This window comes from Alligator mississippiensis, chromosome 4 (assembly GCF_030867095.1).
Source record: "Alligator mississippiensis isolate rAllMis1 chromosome 4, rAllMis1, whole genome shotgun sequence".
Classification (NCBI taxonomy): Eukaryota; Metazoa; Chordata; order Crocodylia; family Alligatoridae; genus Alligator; species Alligator mississippiensis.
The window spans coordinates 169,530,521-169,548,446 of record NC_081827.1 but is presented as its reverse complement, the minus strand read 5'-3'; the positions used below and the strand labels follow the sequence as shown (position 1 = coordinate 169,548,446).

Here is a 17,926-nt window from a genome sequence, read left to right as displayed (position 1 = left end):
CAGAGAAGTAGGGCTATAAGGGACCTCCATAGTTCATCTAGTCCAACTTCCTACATGACAGAATCATCCCTATCCAAACTATTCCATACAAATCCATAACCTAACCTCTTTGTAAAACTACTATCAACCCTGACACAACACAAGACCTAGTACCCTAACCTGCCATGGGTAAAACATGGCAGTCAATACAGGTTTCCCTTGCTTTATGCTGTACATGCATTCCTGGAAAACCGCACATAACTCGAATTCGCATAAAGGGAACCCACTTTACAATGCAACACATAGGGACAAGTTCCAAGACCTCGACTGTATTGACCCCCAGACCCATTTCTACCACTTTTACTAGACAATTTTGGTACTCACCAACAGCAGACAGTACACAAGCACAGGGCACTATGATAATGGGGATGGCAACTACAGACACACACGTCGCAGACGAGCAAGGAGCACAGATCCACATAGGTGACTATAGTTTGGTGCACGTCACTCCCACAATGCACCACACAAAGCTGCTAACTGCTGGCTTCCACCACACCAGTTGCATCAGAGTGAATTTATCTCGCATATAACAAATTTTTGGTATAAAAAGGGTCATCACATAAGAGTGAATTTGCATATACAGAACCCGCATAAAGTGAGGAAAACCTGTATCCTGCTTCTATAAAAGGTTATAAATATGTGCTTAAAGAATCCCAGGCAGATGGCCAGGCCCCTTGCTACACAGAAAGGCAAAAACCCCTAATCTGTATCAATCGGACCACGGGATGAAATTCCTTCCTGATCCCAAGTATGGCAATTGGTCTGACCCTGAGCAGCAGGCCAGGACACTTTAGCCAGTAATCTCTGGCTTTAAATCACAGCAGGAGCACTGGCACACCCCAGTCAAAATCCCCAGCCTCGGCTGCAGCCAGAATCCAATGCCTCTGAAGAAGGCTTTAAAAAGCCCCACACCTAACACAAGTAGCAGAAATGGATGGGCAGGAGGGGCATGGATTCCCTTCCAGCCCAATCCTACAACCCACAAAGCCCAGAAGCATGTGAAATAGCCATAGCAGAACACAGGCACAGCTGGGCCTAGATCATCCCCAACCAGTGACTGTCCAACCTCTTCTTGAACACCTCCGTTAAGGGAGAGTCCACAGCTTCCCTAGGCAGTCTGTTCCACTATTCTAACAACGAAGAAGTTTTTTCTGATGTCCAGTCTAAACCTACTTCACTGCAACCTCAAGCCAATGGCCTGCATCCTGCTCTGATGGCAGTCAGATGGGAGTGGAAGTGTGACACACAGGAAAAGAGACCCCCACCCCTCACACAGATGGGGCTCAGAAGAGACCCCCTCCCCCATCCCAGGGCAGGGCATTAAGCAGGCCTGAGCCAGCTGGGGGCACAATGCTGGGACCCCCTCCCCCATCCTGAGGCTGGTTCCCTTGAATGCTTATTCCTTGTGCCCCTCCAGGACCCTTATGGAGCCCACCTCTTTCATCCTCACCTGGGCAGCACTTGGCCCTGCTCACCAACAAAGGCAGCCGTCAATTGTAGGTTGCTGTTGCACTTGTTGTCGAGACCACACTCCTTCTGGAAGTTGATCTGCGGGCAGGTATGCTTGGTGACTCCAGCCCCTGCCCCGCTGTGAGTCCACAGCCCCCCAATTGCTCCCCCAACACCTGGCACCCTGCAGCCAGAGCAGCTCTAATGCCCACCCTCAGTAGGAAGCTGTTATCCTCCTTCAGTATAGCCCCAGCAGCACCACCAGGACCAGCAGGGGTAGTAGGGCTGTTTCTATTAGCAACAGGCTGGAGCAGCACCCCCACACACAGTGCACGCTATCCAGAGCAGAGGAAGTGGGTGGTAAGAGAGGAAGTACCAGTGCCAAGGCACCGCTGCCATGCACTGTTTGGCTACCAGGGGGTGCCAAGGGGCTGCTGCAGGGGAGGCTTGGCATCTGGAGAGGCATGAGAGGGGGAAAGGTAGAAATGTCTCCTACCCCACCCCACACTGGGGGACCCTCCAAGGTGAAGAGGATGCATCCTAGTCCCCTGGGCTTCCATGTTCACACCCTCACTGCTGAGGGCTCCTTGCAAAGTTGGGCTGTCTGCCAAGCTGCAGGCAGTTTATGGTCCCAGGAGGTGGGCGGTGAGACCCGTTTAACCCAAATACCAGGGCTCATCACTGCTGCAGAGTGGCAGGCCAGAGCAAAGCCTCGGAGTGGAGCCCCAAAAGCCTCAGCAGGGTTCTAGGGTTCTCCTGCTGTTGTTTTACACATGGTGAAACTGAGGCACAGAGGTTGAGACAGTCAGACTAGCCCAGGGTCAGAGATGTAGAAATGGGAGCAGAACCCACAAGTCCTGGCTGCTGGTCTGCTGCTCAGCCCCTATTCACACAGAGCCAGCGTCAGAGCAGGATGTGGAACCCAGAATCCTGGCTCTCAGTCCCCTGCCCATACCCCGATCACAGCGTCAGAGCTGGCAAGGGAACCCAGGAGTCCTGCTTCCCTGTCCTTGCCCAGATGACAGCCACACAGGCCTTTCCACCCCACACTCTGGTATGTCCTTTGAGCAGGCGCCAGCAAGCTCTGCTCCCCTCTGCCTGGCCCGGCCCTGTCCAGCCACTCCCCACTCAGGCTGCCTCACCTCAGTGTGGTTCTCCCGGGGCTGGTCCTCATTCAGGACAGGGTAGGCGTTGAGGGAATTCAGCCCCAGTTGGAAGCTTCGTTGCTTCTCCTCTAGTGAGTAGTTCATATGCAGAGCAATGGGGTGCAGCTTGTCACGGATGTTCTCCTGCAGAGTGGACAGCAGGGGGCAGTTCATGATGCTGGCTGGGGCACCCCCCCAGGCTGAACCAGGCCTGCCAACAGGGACATCCTGGAAGCCAGGTCGTCCATACATCCCTCACCCCCAGGGTAGACAAGATCCCTTCCCAGCACACTCGTCCCCTGTCAGGGGTCCCTGGTTGCCAGCCACAAGGGGACAGTTCTCCTTCATGTGCTTCCCTGTCCACTGTGTCTGAGGCACATCAAACTCATCAGGGGGTGTGCAACCACCTGGGCTCACCACAACCAGTCTGGACACTTGAATCCACAGCCTAGAGCATGCAGATCTCACAGCCCATGGACCTGGTCAGCTATATGGAATTGAGGGGAGATAAGAACCCATGCCCTGCTGGGTTACAGAATCAAAGAAAATGAGGATTGAAAGGGACCTCAGGAGGTCTAATCCAACCCCCTGATCCTAGCAGGATCATCCCAGTCAAGGCTTTGTCTAGCCAGGTCTTAAAAAAGCCCAAGAATAGATATTCTACAACCTCTCTGGGTAACCTGTTCCAGTGCTGTAAACCCTCCTGGTGAGAGTTTTTCCTAATATCCAACCTAAATTTCTCTTGCTGCAATTTGACCCCATTGCCCCTTGTTCTGTCATCCTGCATAACTGAGAACAGTCCAGGTTCCATCCTCTTTTGAACCATCCTTCAGGTAGTTGAAGGCTGCTATTAAATCCCCCCTGTCTTTTCCCTTCTGCTGACTAAATAAGCCCAGTCCCTCAGCCTCTCCTCAGAAGTCATATGCCCCAAACCCTGAACCATTTTTGCTGCCCTCCACTGGACACTTTCCAATTTTTCCACATCTTTTCTCTAGTGGGGGGCCCAAAACTGGACACAGTACTCCAAATGTGGCCTCATCAGTGCCAAACAAACAGAGGGGAAGAATCACTTCCCTCAATCTGCTGACAACATGCCTACCAGTGTAGTCCAGCATGCCATTTAGCCGTCTGGCAATAAGGACACACTGTTGGCTCATATTCAGCTTATTGTCCACTGTAACCCCCAGGTCCTTGTCTAAGGAGCTGCTACTTAGCTAGTCAGTCCCGAGCCTGTTCTGGTGCATGGGATTGTTCTGTCCTAAGTACAAGACTTTGCACTTGTCTTTATTGAACCTCATGAGATTTCTTTTGGTCCAATCCTTCACTTTATCGAGTCTCTCTGAATCTTGCTATGCCCCCTGTGATCCCTACCCCCCTTTCCCACACCCCCATACACCCCATGAGCTGGGCCCATGGCACACCCCAGCCCAGCTCTCTACTCCCAGGCCCATTTTGTGCCTGGCCACAAGCTCTCAGCAGGGCATCACAGAGACCAGGCAACCTGTGCCAGCCCCACTGCCATGCCTTAGCAAAGCAGGGTCTGCACCGCCTTTTTCTCACCAGCAGGAGGAGCTCCAGGTCCTGGCACTTGGTGTCTGGCAAGGAGAAGACGCCCCTGTACACAGCAGAGTTCGTCCCAGCAAATCTCACCCTGGTCGGGCGCCTGTCCCTATCAGCTTCTAGAGTGTAGAGCAGATCTGCAGAGAGAGGGAAAGCAGAGCTGGAGATGGTGTTGGCAAGGCAGCACTGACTTTGTGGAGTGGCCAATGCCTGCCAAGACACAGTGTTGTTTACACCATGCTTGCACACAGACCACTATACACATGTGTGCACGAGTCAAGGCACCCATCTCACTGCATGTTCACCACTGCTCAGACATGCACACCTCTGTGCATGTTCACACTCAGACCACCACATATCTTGCACATGTGCCTGCATAGCATTGCACACACCTGTGCCATCGTGTGTGCATGCACCACAGCACGCACTGCACACCTGCTTGCGCACCACTGTACACTGATAGACACATGCATGCACCACTGCATGTATACCTTCATACACCACTACACACACCCCATTGCTTATATTGCACATTTGCGCACACACACCACTGCACATTTTGCAGTGTACGCTTACTGTTGTTATTACTTAAATGCATGGACACACACCAACTCCTCCCCCCTACAGAGTACCCCCTCCCTCCCTGACCCACTCACTAATTCGCTCCTTGTATTGGGGGTCTCCGGCACTCTGGTTGTAGGAGAAGCAGATCTGCACCCGGATGCTGCAAAGGACAGAAAAGAGACTGGGTCAGAGGGACGGGAGCAGCCAGCAGAAACTTTCCTGCTCTGGCACCAGCCATGGAGCTGCCTAGCTGCCATGTGCTTCAGGACCACTGGGCCCTCCCTAGCCATGACCTGCATGGGCAGCACCATGCAAAGCTACACCTTGGGGCACCACCCCACCGCCAGGTGGGCAATCATGGGATGAGGCAGCCCTTACCAGGAGTGGGGGTTGCACTTGGCTGGATCTACCAGGCTTGGGGTCACTGTGAAGGTCTTGTTCAGGATGTTGATCACGGGACGAGCTCTGCCACAGGGAGAGACAGACAGAGGGAGAGAAAAGCATCAGCTGAGCACCCATCAGGGCCAGATGGCTGTTTCCGTCACAGAAGCGACCCCTAAAATCTCCAGTTACCAGTGCCCGGGGCTGCTCAGCTCCCTTTGTTCTGCCTGTGGGGCTGTCCAGGGCACAGTGAAGGGCTTAAGGAGGCAGGGGCTAGGGCAATCCCCATCCCATCCTGCAAGGGGGCTGCACAGGACCCCTGGAGCCTTGCCCTTGGAGATTGTTGGTTCCAATGCAGCAGTGGTCGAATGATACCCCTGTCAGTCTGGGGCCTGTGTAACAGCGCCTGGAAGGGTGGGCGTTACTGCTTTCAGAACTCAAAAGCTCAATGGGGGACAGAGAGCTGGCTCCACAAGGTACTCTGTATGGGGCAGGCTGGTGGGGAGGTGCCACTGCAGGATATCACCTGTGTGAGTGTCTCCCTCTAGTGGCCTAGTCCAACAATGATGCCAGCCTCCTACTGTGCAGTGGGTACAACTGGTGGGCGTGCTGGAGGTGCCATGTTCAGCCCTCAGCAGGAAGCATGGTGTCAGGACAGCTTTGCCCATGTATGCACCACTGTTGTCACCCCCAGCCCCATCTCCCTTACCGGAGCAGAACAATCTTCTCGGACAAGCTCCCCACCAGCAGGTCCGGGTAGGAATTGCCATCCACATCCATGCCCCCGCTGAGAGAGTACCCAAAGGTCTCAAACTTGAAAGGGCCCAGGTCTGCCCCACTGATCACCTGCAGGAGGCAGAGGGGTGGGAGGAAATCACCCACTGGTGCTATGGCAACTGCCCTCAGGGCCTGTCCTTCTCTACATTCTGGGCTTGGGGCAGCGCCTGCATGCATGCATAATCCCCCACCCCATCTCCTGCCTCCTCCCTTCCCTTTCCCTGAGCAGCTGTCCCCTGGCCCTCTATCTAGGTCTACCCTTGTCTCTCGAGACTCCCCTCAGGGTGAGGATTGTCAACCTGTCCTGAGACTAGTGCCCTAGGAGAGTCTGTGTGCACCTGGGGGCAGCAGGAAGGTCATTCCCAACCACCCACAGCTCCCATGGGCTGGAGGTGCCACTGCTCCTCTCAGGGGTCTCAGGAGGGAGCGTGCTCTCCAGAGTGCCCTCTGTAGGACTCAGGGGAACTGGCCCAAGACATCTTTACCTGCCGGGGCAGCTCCATAAGGCCCCCAGAAGTGCTGTGGTAGATGTAGACCTTGCCCGAGCCCTCGAAGGGGGCCCCAACAGCAATGTCTGTGGAAGAGGCAATAGGTCAGGCAGAAGTGGCCCAGAGACCAATGCTCTTCTGGCTCCCTGTACTGCCCATTGAACCCCATGTGCCCCAGAGTCCCCACATCCCACACTGAGCCCTGTACGCCCTCATGCTCCACACTGAGCCCTATGCCAAGCAGCACCCACACAATCCCTCAGTCCCCTGAGCCCCATGACAAGCCCACATGACTTCCAGAGCTTTCCACAAGCCCTGCCGCTCCCTGTGCACCCATACCCCACTAAACCCTGTCTCACCTCATGCCACCCAATCCCCTAAACTCCATATTAAACCCCATGGCACCACCAGAGCTCCCCACACCTTGCTGCCAACCTCCCAAAGCCCACCCCACCCACCCGCAGCCCCTTACTCCACACCTCCCTGAGCCTTCCCAAAGCCCTATTCACCCCCCTGCCTCCCCAGAGCCTATGCCACCCCAGATGCCTCCCACGCTCCCTGGGTGACAGATACCTGTCCCAGGAGCCCCAAGAGAAAACGTCACCCACCCTCAAAGCCATCCTGGTTGATGTCCCCGATGTTGGCCACGGCAAAACCAAAGGCGGAGTTACTGGGGCCTTTCAAGATCTGGCTGGACTGGTTTTGGAAGCTGCCAGCTTCATTCATGTACACGTAGACAGCGCCCCCCACCTCCTGCTTCCGCTCGAAGTAGTATGGGGCACCGATCACCAAGTCCTGCCACCTGCGGGGGGACAAGGCAAAGCTGGGCTCAGGGAGGGTGAGCGTGGGGCTGGGACCAATGGGAAAGCTAGGGGGGTGGAGGAGGCTACAATGCCCTACAATGCAGTGAGTCAGAGGAGGTTGAAAGCTGGGAAGACCCCAAAGTCTACAAAGGTATGAAAACCAGGCCTCAAACCTAGAGACCTCTCAAAGCTGGGAGCCACAGAAACACTCTTCACAGCTCAGGAAACCCCAAAGTCTTGTCGTCCCCTCCCTCCCTTCCCCCTGCTATGCTCTACAGAGCAACCGCCAGGTGGCCTCCCCATCACCAGTGGCCTCTTGGCATCTCACCCGTTGTTGTCGAGGTCGGCTAGGGCGATGGCACTCCCAAAATAGGAGCCCACCTGCTCCCCAACCAGCATGAGGCTCTTTTCCAGGTTGCTGCCGAAGTGGTTATTCATCAGGTACACAGCACCGGTGTGTTGGTAGCGGGGTGCCCCCGAGATGATGGTGAGGTCTCCCTTGTGCAGCACGGCACTGCTGACTTGGACGGTATAGCCTGGAGGCATGAGCAAGCCCCGTAGGGTGGAGTAGGGAGGGGGGGGGAAGAGGTCTCAGAACCTGTAGAGCCCTCCCAGGAGGCATCACAAGTGCATTTGCAAGGGGCCACATTACTTGAAGCTACAGATGAGGGCCTGGCCTTTTGTATGGGGCTGCCAGAGCTGGTCCCAAACACATGTGGAACCATATGGAGACACAGGACGTGTGGGGCTGAGAGCCAAAGCTGGGTGGGAGGGCTTAAAATAGGCTTTGGACCAGACCCCTGGTGCCCCCACTAAGGACTTGTAAGCAACACCTCTGCTGACCCCTTCTCATCCTGACCCCGTCACTGCAAGCAGGCTGGACCCAGGCCAGCTCTGTCTTCCCCACAGAAGCTGATAGCAAAAGGGAGCATTAGCACATATAGCTTAAGCGATGCAGAAACTGAACTGGGCTGTAGCCTGACAAACTAATCGTTTACATACCCCACTGAGAGGCTCCTTTCCCAGAATCCTCCTGGCCCAGGGGCAGCTCCCCAGAGAAGGGCCCCTGAGGACATTTCCTGCTCAGGGTGCAGGCCCCACAGACTCGGCAAGCAGCCTGGGTTTAAGCAGCTCATGCATTACTAGGCCCTATAGCAGTGCATGCCAGAAGAGGAGCCAGCGTGAGTGGAGAAGTGGATTCTTTTGAGAAATCCCCTTCAGCTCCTGCCAGAAAAGCTCACAGCCCTGGCTCAGACATCCCAGTAGTCTGGACCCCAAGGCATGACTCATGGGGGCAAGGGAAAGGCCTAGATATATGTAGCCTGCAGGCTGCAAGGACCATGTGGAAGGGAGGGCAGAGAGGAGCCCAAGAGGAAACTGAGGCACAGAGCAGTCATATGACTTGTCCAGGAGCCCTACAGGGAAAGTGGCAGAGCTGGGATTGGAACCCAGGCCTTCTAGGGCCCAGGTACCTGCTTTCTCTGCAGCCCACTCTCCCATATCATGCTAGCAGGGAGGGATGTTGCTCCCAGATGCGGGTGAAGCAGCTGTCATTACCTATGTAGATGTTGCCATTCTTGTGATTCGGGTACAAGAAGTCAGACAGCTCCCAGCTCTCTCGCTGCAGCATGTAGTTAGTCCCTGCAGCCGGGAAAGAAAAAACAGCAAGCTGGAGCCAGAGACGGGCACTGCCCAAGTGGGGACAGGGAGAGGGATTGGGAAGGGGATGGGATCTCTCACAAAGATTTCATTGCTAACAGCCTCCCTGCCAGGGCTCGCTCTACAGCCCCAGAGCCCAGGCTCTTCTCCCTTCCCCCAGCCTGTGTGGTCCAGACTCACCCTACACCCCAGCCCTGAATCCAGCCCACCCACCCAGCAGGGAGGCTCCCAAGGGTGCTGGTGTCAGCAGCAAAATATCCCTCGGGCAGCTGCAGCAACACCAGATGAGCACTAGGGATGGCTACACTCCAGCAGGGGGTTGGGCAGGGCACAGACCTTGCCAGTTGTAGGCACCAGGTGCCCCAAAGTAGACGGTGTTGGTGGTAAAGCCGCCGCTGGTGCCCATCTGGCACATGCCAGTCTCCTCAGCATCAGTGTTGGAGTTGCACATCTCGTTGTGGTACGTCTGCCAGTCGTCACCCAGCTGCAGCTTCAGGTCATTGCCTCGCACGTAGCACTTCCCCACCATGCGCCGCTGGTCCTCGCTGCCTGCCCAAAGCACCTCGGTGTAGCGGTGAGCGCAGGCCTGGCAGCCAGGGGGCACCACGTCAGTGCTCAGCAGGCCGTGGGCACTGAGCAGCCATAGACAGGCACTCTGCCCCACCAGGGTCACCCCGCTGAGCCCAGTGCCTGCTGCCTCCTGCTGCAGCCACCCTGAGCCATGGTCCATGCACACCGATATTGCCTTCCCATTGCACTGCAATTCATGTAACCTCAAGCACCTCTCTTCTGCTACACCTGCCTTCAGCAGCAGTCCATATGCCCCAATACGGCCTTCCTGCCTCTGCTGGCTACAGCAGCACTCTTAAAATCCCTCTCCTGCTGCATCCCAGCCTGAGCAGGGGTCTCTATGCCCTGGTATCCCAAGCAACACCAGTCCATGTAACCCTGATATCCTGTCCCTACTGCACTAGACTACACGAAGGTCCTTCTCTGGATCCCCACCCCGATCCTAACAGATCAGAGTAGAGCATCCACCACCTTCTGTGTCCTCCCCCATCCCACGCTGGCACAAGCCTACAGCCTACATTGCCTCCACCACCCCAGGACTGCAGGGGCTCAGACCAGCAGTTTCTCTTGCCTCTCTGATCAGAGCCTCCAAGCCAAACACCACCCTCTTATTGAGCATCCATTGCTTGGATGCTTAGCAGGTGGGTGTAAAACTTGTGAAAAAGCAATGCTGTGCCCTTGGGCAGGCCAGGTCCCACATGCCTGACCCCAGATAGTCATCACCCCATGCCCTGGAGCATGGAGACCTATTTATCATGAGGGCTTGCACAGTGCCTGAGCCTGTGATCTCTCACTGGTCTGGGACCCAGAATGGGTTGAGGCCAGAAGGTCACAGGGGCCGGCACTGAAAGCCTGGGGACAATCTGGAGGTACCTATCTGCTGTTTGCTCACCACCACTAATGAGAGAAGAGAAGCTGTAGAATCTCCATCAGTGTTTAAGAGCAGGATGGACAAACCCTTGGCTGGCCTGGTTTAGATGATGCTGACCCTGCCTGGAGCAGGGTGAGGATCAGATGGCTCTCTGGAGGCCCTACCAGTCCTATTTTTCTATGATCCTATGATGGCACCATGCCCAAGCAAAGAGGTGTGCAACCAGAGAGGGCTGTCCTGATGTGTGTATACCCCTCAGCAGCCCAGTAGGGGTGTGACGTTGCAGACATACTAGTGGCAAGCTCAGTCGAAGGGCTGGAGACCAGATGCCCAGACACACCCGCCCCATGCACTCCAAACAGCAGGTGAGAGGTGCCCTTTCCTGTGCGCAATTCACCTTCTCTGCAGTGGGCCCCATCCCAGCTCTCTGGGCTGACTTCAGAGAAAGATCCAAAATTACCCCAGTAGTAAACCTGGCCCTCTAGGGATAGGGCACAGGACATCCCTTCAGCAGCAAACGTGTTTAAAAAAAAGAAGCCTGGGTCAGGAAAAAGACTCTCTGCCTGGCTGAGTCGGCCTGGGACGATGCAAGAGCTCAGGGCAAGTGGGGGAAGGAGAGCAAAATTCTGTGGCTCCAGCATTCCCCTGCAAAGCAGGCAACAGGAACATGGAGGAGCAGAGGAGGAAGTGGCTGCTGGGCTCTGCACCTCAGGCCTCCATTTCCACCAGATTGAAATATTACTAAAATGGGAACTGTTTGCACATGTGTAAATGACTGCACGAGGCACAGGGTGATGGAGGACGCAGCCCATGGACTCTTGTGTTGTCCAGGTACCACGGTGATGGGTGACGGGCTTGGGGGAGAGAGTCCTGGGAGAGCTCTGCAGCCAATGCCCTCCGCCAAGTTGCAGTGGTTAAGCCAAATCCTCTTAGCTCCCCCAGGGCCATGCTCCCTTCCAGCTCTGGATTGCTTCACTGCCTTTCCCACGGACTGAACTGCTGGCACTGCGGCTGTTGCTCTCTCCCTTGGTTTCTTCCCAGCTGCCTTTGCAATTTAGGAGCAGACTCTGTGTTTCATGACATCCCGTTTAAAGAGGCAACCAGATACTTCCCCCACCATGCAGAACCTGTCTGCCTTCACCACCACCCCCTCACCCAAAAAGCCAATAGCTCCCAGCATACTATGTTCCACCATGAGCCAGGAGGTAGCCAACCAGGGAAAGCTGGAGCATGGCACACTGGGACTTGTAGTCACCTTGGGCTCAGTCTCAGTGCCACTGCATTCTGCTCTGTTCTAGTGTCTTGCCTGCTTACTAATAAACTCTCACCCATTGATTAATTTAGTCTCATGACCCACAACCCCATCTGGTTCTGCCAGGAATGTTATCCCCATTTCAGAGAATGGCAAACTGTGGTAAGTGATTTGACTGATTGTGTAGCAAGCTAAACTCAGGAACCCAGGAGTCCTGACACTCTGGGGTTGGATCCTGTGCTGCCTTGCCCCATATCTCAGCAGTTACACCTATACAAGGCAAACACAAAGTGCAAAGAGCGAGTGACTGGGTGGTGTTTCGTTTCACAGGCAGGTGGGAATGCCCCCAGGGTGCCCATGACAGTGGGCTTATCTCCCTAGCTGTGACACCAGGACATGGGTCTATTTCCCCACTGCCCTGCAAGGTGCAAATAAAGTGTATGTACCCTAGTGTAAACAACACAACCCGATTGCCCCTAGTTCCCCATCCACTTTGCAACAAGGCAAAGGCCATGCTAGCTTGTGGACAATGGTGAACAGGGCTCTCAATACAACACTTGAGACCTACTTTTCTATGTACACCTGCTACCTCAGCATGTTGCACTCACCAGCACTCTCCCCCTCCCGGATTGCTCTCTCTGGCTGGCAATGGTCACCCCCAGCCACATGTCTTCAATGATGTTCTTCTGTGGCACACCTGCACACACAGGGCAACAGACACTTGACAAGAGAGCAGAGACCCCAGCCCACCCATTTGCACTCCCCATGCTATCAGGGGACAGATTTCCTCCCCAACCCCCTCCCAAGCAACAGATAGCCCCTCCCCCCCACAGGGCAAAGTCCCTCATCCCTCTGCAGCAGGTACATGTCACAATCAAGCAACTACAGGGGATGAATTCTCCTGTTGCCCTGGGAGGCCCTATTCAGGACAAAGCAGTCGCAGGGGTGCTCACCCCATGCACTCTATGAGGCAGGCATCAGGGTGCAGTGGGGATGGAGGAAGGGACACTGCTGCAGTGAAGGCTGCTCCCTCCCATTCCCTTTGGAAGCCTAGCTCACCCCTCACCCAGTATGGATTCATCTCTTAAATGGTTAACAGGCCCCTTCCTGCACCTCCAGCACAGGGTAAATACTGCAGCACCAGTAGAGACAGCACCACCCAAGCTGGCGGAGGGAGGGAGGGGATTTAACCCCCAAGCTTCCAGGCTGCCCAAGATAGAGTCTGAGGAAGCAGAGACCTGTCCAGTATTGAGGGGAGGGGTGTGCTCACATACTCTTTTCTTCTATGTCCACCCGCTCGCAGTCAGTCTTGGAGGCACTCAGTGGGCAGAAGTACATGGCGCCTGTCCGTGTGGCATTCCCCTCCACAGCAGTTACATCCTGGGGGGCTCCAGCTAGCAGCCTGGGGAAGACACAAAGGAGTCAGGGTCCCAGGGCTTCTGTCCTTATGGCCAGCACTACTCGTCATACTTTCCACCCCAGGCTCTCCAAGAGCTTTGCAAACATCTCTGCAAGCTCCCCAGGCAGAAAAGGGATCATTTTGCTCATTGCCAAAATGCAGCCACCTCTGGTGTGGAACATAGCTGTTGCTTCACAGTGCACAGCAACAACTGCCCCAGTCCAACAGATTAGGACCCTGAGTGTACAGGGGGATTCAGGAAGGCAGAAGGCAATGGTCACTATAAACATCAACAGCATGCTATGCAAACACCTGGCTACAGGCAGCCCTGGAGCAAACTCAGCTGCCCACTGATGGGGGAGTTGATTATTGCAATGTTGAGCATTTGCTGTGCCCAGACCATGAAGGGATCCATGAGCACTCCCACAGGGCTTTTCCGTGGTGACTGGGCATTTACACTCAGCTCCACACACAGCTCGTTGGAGCAGGGGCCCCAGGGGCTGGCGTAGGCTAAGAACCCCAGTCTGATCCCTGTTACCAATTCCCTGGGGGCAGCTGAGCTACAGATAACAATTCATTCCTATCAGACCATTGCCTGAATGTCAGTCTGGCTTCCTGCCATTGAGGGCTTGTTCCTTGATTGTCAGTCAGGCTGCCTGTCACCTAAGATTTGTCCTCCTGCCCCAGCACCCTGGTATATGTAGGACTGCCCATCACCGAGGGCAGGGAATACAGCAACCCTCCAAACCCATGTGTTTATTTTTGCTCAGTCCCTATTTCTGTTGAAACATCAGCAGGAAGCTCTGTTGCCATGGCTAAATATTATTTGTGTGCATGTGTGTGGGATGGGGGGGGGTCAAAGATACACCAATTTCTCCCTCCTCACGTGTCCCAGTTGCTGGCCTGGGCAGTCACTGCTTGGAGGTGGGGCCAGGGGCAGCCCCGCTGCACCTCAGAGCATGTCTGTCTTAGCCCCCAGAGGACATGACCCCCTCCAGGCCACCATTGCTCATGGCACCTTCAGAAATAGGTTAGTACACTGGTTTCTTAGCAGCTCACACTCCAAGGCACTCATGGTCCCACCCTGGAGCACTACTAGGGGTGAGCACTGCAGAAAGGACCTCCTGCCCCACCCCTGCCACATGCATGGACAGGCTGTTCAGAGGGACACAGCTTCAGGGAGGGAAGCAGGCAAAGTTGGGGCCCAGCTGAGTTCTCGCTCCCAGGCAGGTCATTTTCCCCTCTGCTGTGCATGACAGCAAGTCCCTCTCCAAGGGCTGTACATACCACAGGAGCCAAAGGGCACCACTCTCCATGAAGCCACCTGGGGCAGCCACAGGCTGGCAGACCTACATGCCTGTTCCCCACTGGGCCTATTCCTGCACTGAGGTCTCAGAATGGGAACACAGGGCCAGGGGGATGGGATCAGACCCATGGTTCATCCCATCCATCACCCCATCTCCGAGGCCCGAATCTTGTTTCACTATTAGGTGCCCAAGTGCAACTTAGTTGCATATCGCCTAGACAGCCAAGACTCCAGTCCAGACAGTGCCAGGGGCTTCAGAAGACTGCACAGGCCCCCAGGGACACCACAGAAGATCTTCCCCCTACATTGACCTCATCCCGATTTAGACTGCCACATGCCTTGAAGGCCCACTGGGGAATGTTCCTTGAGGCCCTAGCACACATGAAGCTGGCACCGGAGTCAATCAGTTGATCCTGGTTTTACGAGGTCCTGTTCCTGGAGTAGAATTTTACCTCCAGTAATTGATCCCTGCCCAAAGACGCAGGGTGGAGAGAGATCAGACCCTGACGAAATTCACAGCCCGACTCAATGCTTTATTTACATTCCTCGTGTGTCAGTGGGCGCCTTCTATAGCTCGAGAGGGCCTGGTAGCATTCCTCTGGCATGGGGAGGAGGAGCAAGCCTGGATTAAAAAGCCTCAGAGAAAAGCCCAAGGTGCTTTGGTTGTTGTAGAATCTCACGTTGGGTCCAACTCACATAGCTGTCTCCCCAGCTATGCAGCCCCTGGACTGCAGGATCCAAGTACCTTCCCAACTGGATCGGCTCATAGCTCCCCTGAAAGATTCCTAGCTGCAGGGCGCAAGCGGAGAAAGAGAGATGCACAGAGATTAAGTGATACACCCAAGGTCAGCCCAGCTCAACAGGCCCTTGGCAGTAGGCAGCTCTTGAGCAGGTGACCTAGTCAGTCCAGAGCCAGTACATTGACAGCAACTCCCTGAACCAGGGCAAACATTTTGGGTGAGATCCTAGAGGGATTTACTCACCAAAGAAGTGAGATTCTGTCCCCCTTGCACAAGTCCCTGAAAAACTGCAAACACAGAAGATGGGTAGGTCCTCCTTGGTGTGTTTCTGAGACTTAGTTTTAAGGCTAAATGACAGCAGGTTGCACAGAGTTAATGGCTTTTTAGGGACCCAAGGAGGGTGGAATATGATCACACTTAAACCCCTAGGTACAATTCTGTGTTGTAAACAGTTGGGATCTTATGAACAAGAGAGGGTGGGCAGCAGGATAGAGACAAGTCAAGTCTTGTCACTCCTGCCCCTCTGTGCACACAGGGATTCTCCAGCCACACCACATGGAGAAAAGCATGGAGGGATCAAAAACACTCTAATGCCCTCATACAGCTGCCATCATTAGCTTCTCTCATACTCTTCAGTGTACTTACTCTTACAAGCCCTACTGCAAGGTGAGGCAGTGCTCTTTCCTCATTGCATAGAAGGGAAAGCAAGGCACAGAAAAGTTAAGTGATTTGCCCATGGTCACAAAGTAAGGCTGTGGCAGAACAAGGCCAGGAACCCAGGACTTTCTTGTTCTAAGTTAGTGCTCTGCCACTGTGCCATCCTTCCTCTCTGTCCAAATCTAGCCTCCAGGGCAGAGTAAACATTTCATACTCCAAGGAGTATGAAATTCCTCATGAAGCTGTAACCATTCAGTTTACCCATGCTCAGGCCTCTTTAGAACACCAGCAATGTGTTACGGGCCAGGTCTTGGGAGGTGATGGGGTCAACGTGAGGTGGGAGTGGGACAGGGAAAAATCAGCTGTTCCGTAGGCACGTAGCACAAAGCAACCAGGCTGAGCATGCATATACGTGTGTAAATGGAACAACATGAAAGGCATGGCCCAGCACACACGCACAGGCTAACCCATCTCCCTGCAAGTGCATCTGGATTGGGGTGGAACAAGCAGACCCCCTGCAAGCAATCCTGTGCTGGCTTGCCTGGTTGCATCTCCCCTGGCAGCACAGCTGTGTTGTGTCCAGCAGCGAGCAGGCAAGGTCTATGTCCCAGCCAAAGGAAAAGGTTAATGAGCAATAGTTCGGCATAGCTGCTGCTGGGGGAGGAAGAGAGGCTGGGACGGAGAGGCCCCGGGATGGCAGGCACTGCAGAGGAGCAGGCTGGGATAGAGGCCAGCATGGAACTGAAACCAGGCTGAGGCAGCAAAGCTACCAGTGAAAAGCCTGCCCAGCAGGAGGCTGGCATCACCTCTGGAGCAGCAGGCACGTGGGAGTGCAGCACCAAGTCAGCACTAGCTGCCTCAGCCCTTGCAGATGACCCCCCACCCCGGCCATGTGGCGTTTCCCTTCCTGTAGGAGTCCAGGCAAGTCCATCATTAGGCCCGGGGCTGCAGACAGCAGGGCAGAGTGACTCAGATGCCCACGGCTCAGGGTGGGAAAAATGCTTTTCTGACAGGTCACTCCACTTCCAGCTTTACACACACAGGATGCCAGGGTTGAGTAAGTTTCCCTGTGCCAGGGCTTCCTGCGGAAGGGCCTTGGCACAAGGAGCAAGGTCGAGGGGGGAGGGGGGGGGCACGCAGGCTTCTCTGAGGAGCAAGACAGAGCCATGTAAGGAAGAGAGCAGGTGGAACTGAGGAGGATGGGAGAGTAGAGTCAGTGGCCTTAATCCATAATGTATTTGTTCCAAGATGCACTTGGGCCCAGGCTCAGAGAGATTCTCCTAATTTTTTCCCCAATCTGAGCACTTCATTGCAATACTTAAAGCAGTGGATAGCATTCTGCTGCACTATGAAAGGTGCTGGAGTCCTGTGTCCAGTGTTGGACCCTTACCACAGAAAGGATATGGACAAATTGGAGCGAGCCCAGAGGACGGCAATGAAAATGGTTAGAGGGCTGGGAAACAGGACTAATGAGAGACTGTGGGAATTGGACTTGTTTAGTCTGGAGAAAAGATTGAGGGGGGATTTAATAAAGCCTTCAAGTCCCTGAAGGGTGGGTCCAAGGAGGATGGAGCTGAACTGTTCTCAGGGGTGGCAGATGACAGAACAAGGAGCAACGGTCTCAAGTTGCAGCAAGGGAGGTTTAGATTAGATCACCAGGAAGGTGGTGAAACACTTGAACAGGTTACCCAAAGAGGCGGTGGAACCTCCATCCTTGGAGGTTTAAAAGACCCAGGCAGACAAAGGCTTGCCTGGGATGAAATACCTGGAGATGGTCCTGCTTGGAACAGGGGGTTGGACTAGATTGCCCAAGGTCCCTTCCAGCCCTAATTTTCTATGAGTTAATGAGGAAGGGGATGCGCAAGGAAGCTGGTGCAGTGAAGTCTCCACCACCTGGAAACAGAGAGCACTGTCCCAGGGGAGGGATTCAGGCCAGACCTGGGCCACTCAGCCCTGATGAAGGTGACATCCAGGATCCAGCCAAGCTGAGATAGGTCCTAGAAAACTGACTCAGAGGCAGGGCTCTTGTCTCACACCCGGAATCCAGACCCTATGAGCAGACAGCAGTGGGAAAGCCCCTGTGCTCTAGAGAGGACTTCAGCATCGCAGCCCTGGTGCCAGCCTCCTTCCCTACCCCTGGAGACAGCACGAAGTGACAGCATCTGTCCCACTGCTTGCAATCTGCTTATGGGTAACACATGCAGGCAGGCAGGGCTGAGCCACAAAGAGTTAAACATCCCGTGTTTCACTTCACTTCTGCAGCCCA

The 17,926-nt window shown here is 54.8% G+C and overlaps 1 protein-coding gene across 1 annotated transcript in view; it reads right to left on the bottom strand.

Annotated features, from left to right (window-relative positions):
* ITGA3 (integrin subunit alpha 3) overlaps positions 1–17,926 on the bottom strand; it is a 45,536-nt gene that overhangs the window by 12,309 nt on the left and 15,301 nt on the right. Inside the window, exons 2-14 of the mRNA XM_006276682.4 lie at positions 12,833–12,960; positions 12,167–12,255; positions 9,202–9,451; positions 8,764–8,847; positions 7,535–7,742; positions 7,012–7,205; positions 6,401–6,489; positions 5,848–5,984; positions 5,136–5,222; positions 4,850–4,917; positions 4,194–4,330; positions 2,631–2,777; positions 1,490–1,587 (exon numbers count right to left, since the gene is read on the bottom strand). Coding sequence (XP_006276744.1) covers positions 1,490–1,587; positions 2,631–2,777; positions 4,194–4,330; positions 4,850–4,917; positions 5,136–5,222; positions 5,848–5,984; positions 6,401–6,489; positions 7,012–7,205; positions 7,535–7,742; positions 8,764–8,847; positions 9,202–9,451; positions 12,167–12,255; positions 12,833–12,960 — 1,716 coding nt within the window. The remainder of the gene's footprint in view (positions 1–1,489; positions 1,588–2,630; positions 2,778–4,193; positions 4,331–4,849; positions 4,918–5,135; positions 5,223–5,847; positions 5,985–6,400; positions 6,490–7,011; positions 7,206–7,534; positions 7,743–8,763; positions 8,848–9,201; positions 9,452–12,166; positions 12,256–12,832; positions 12,961–17,926) is intronic.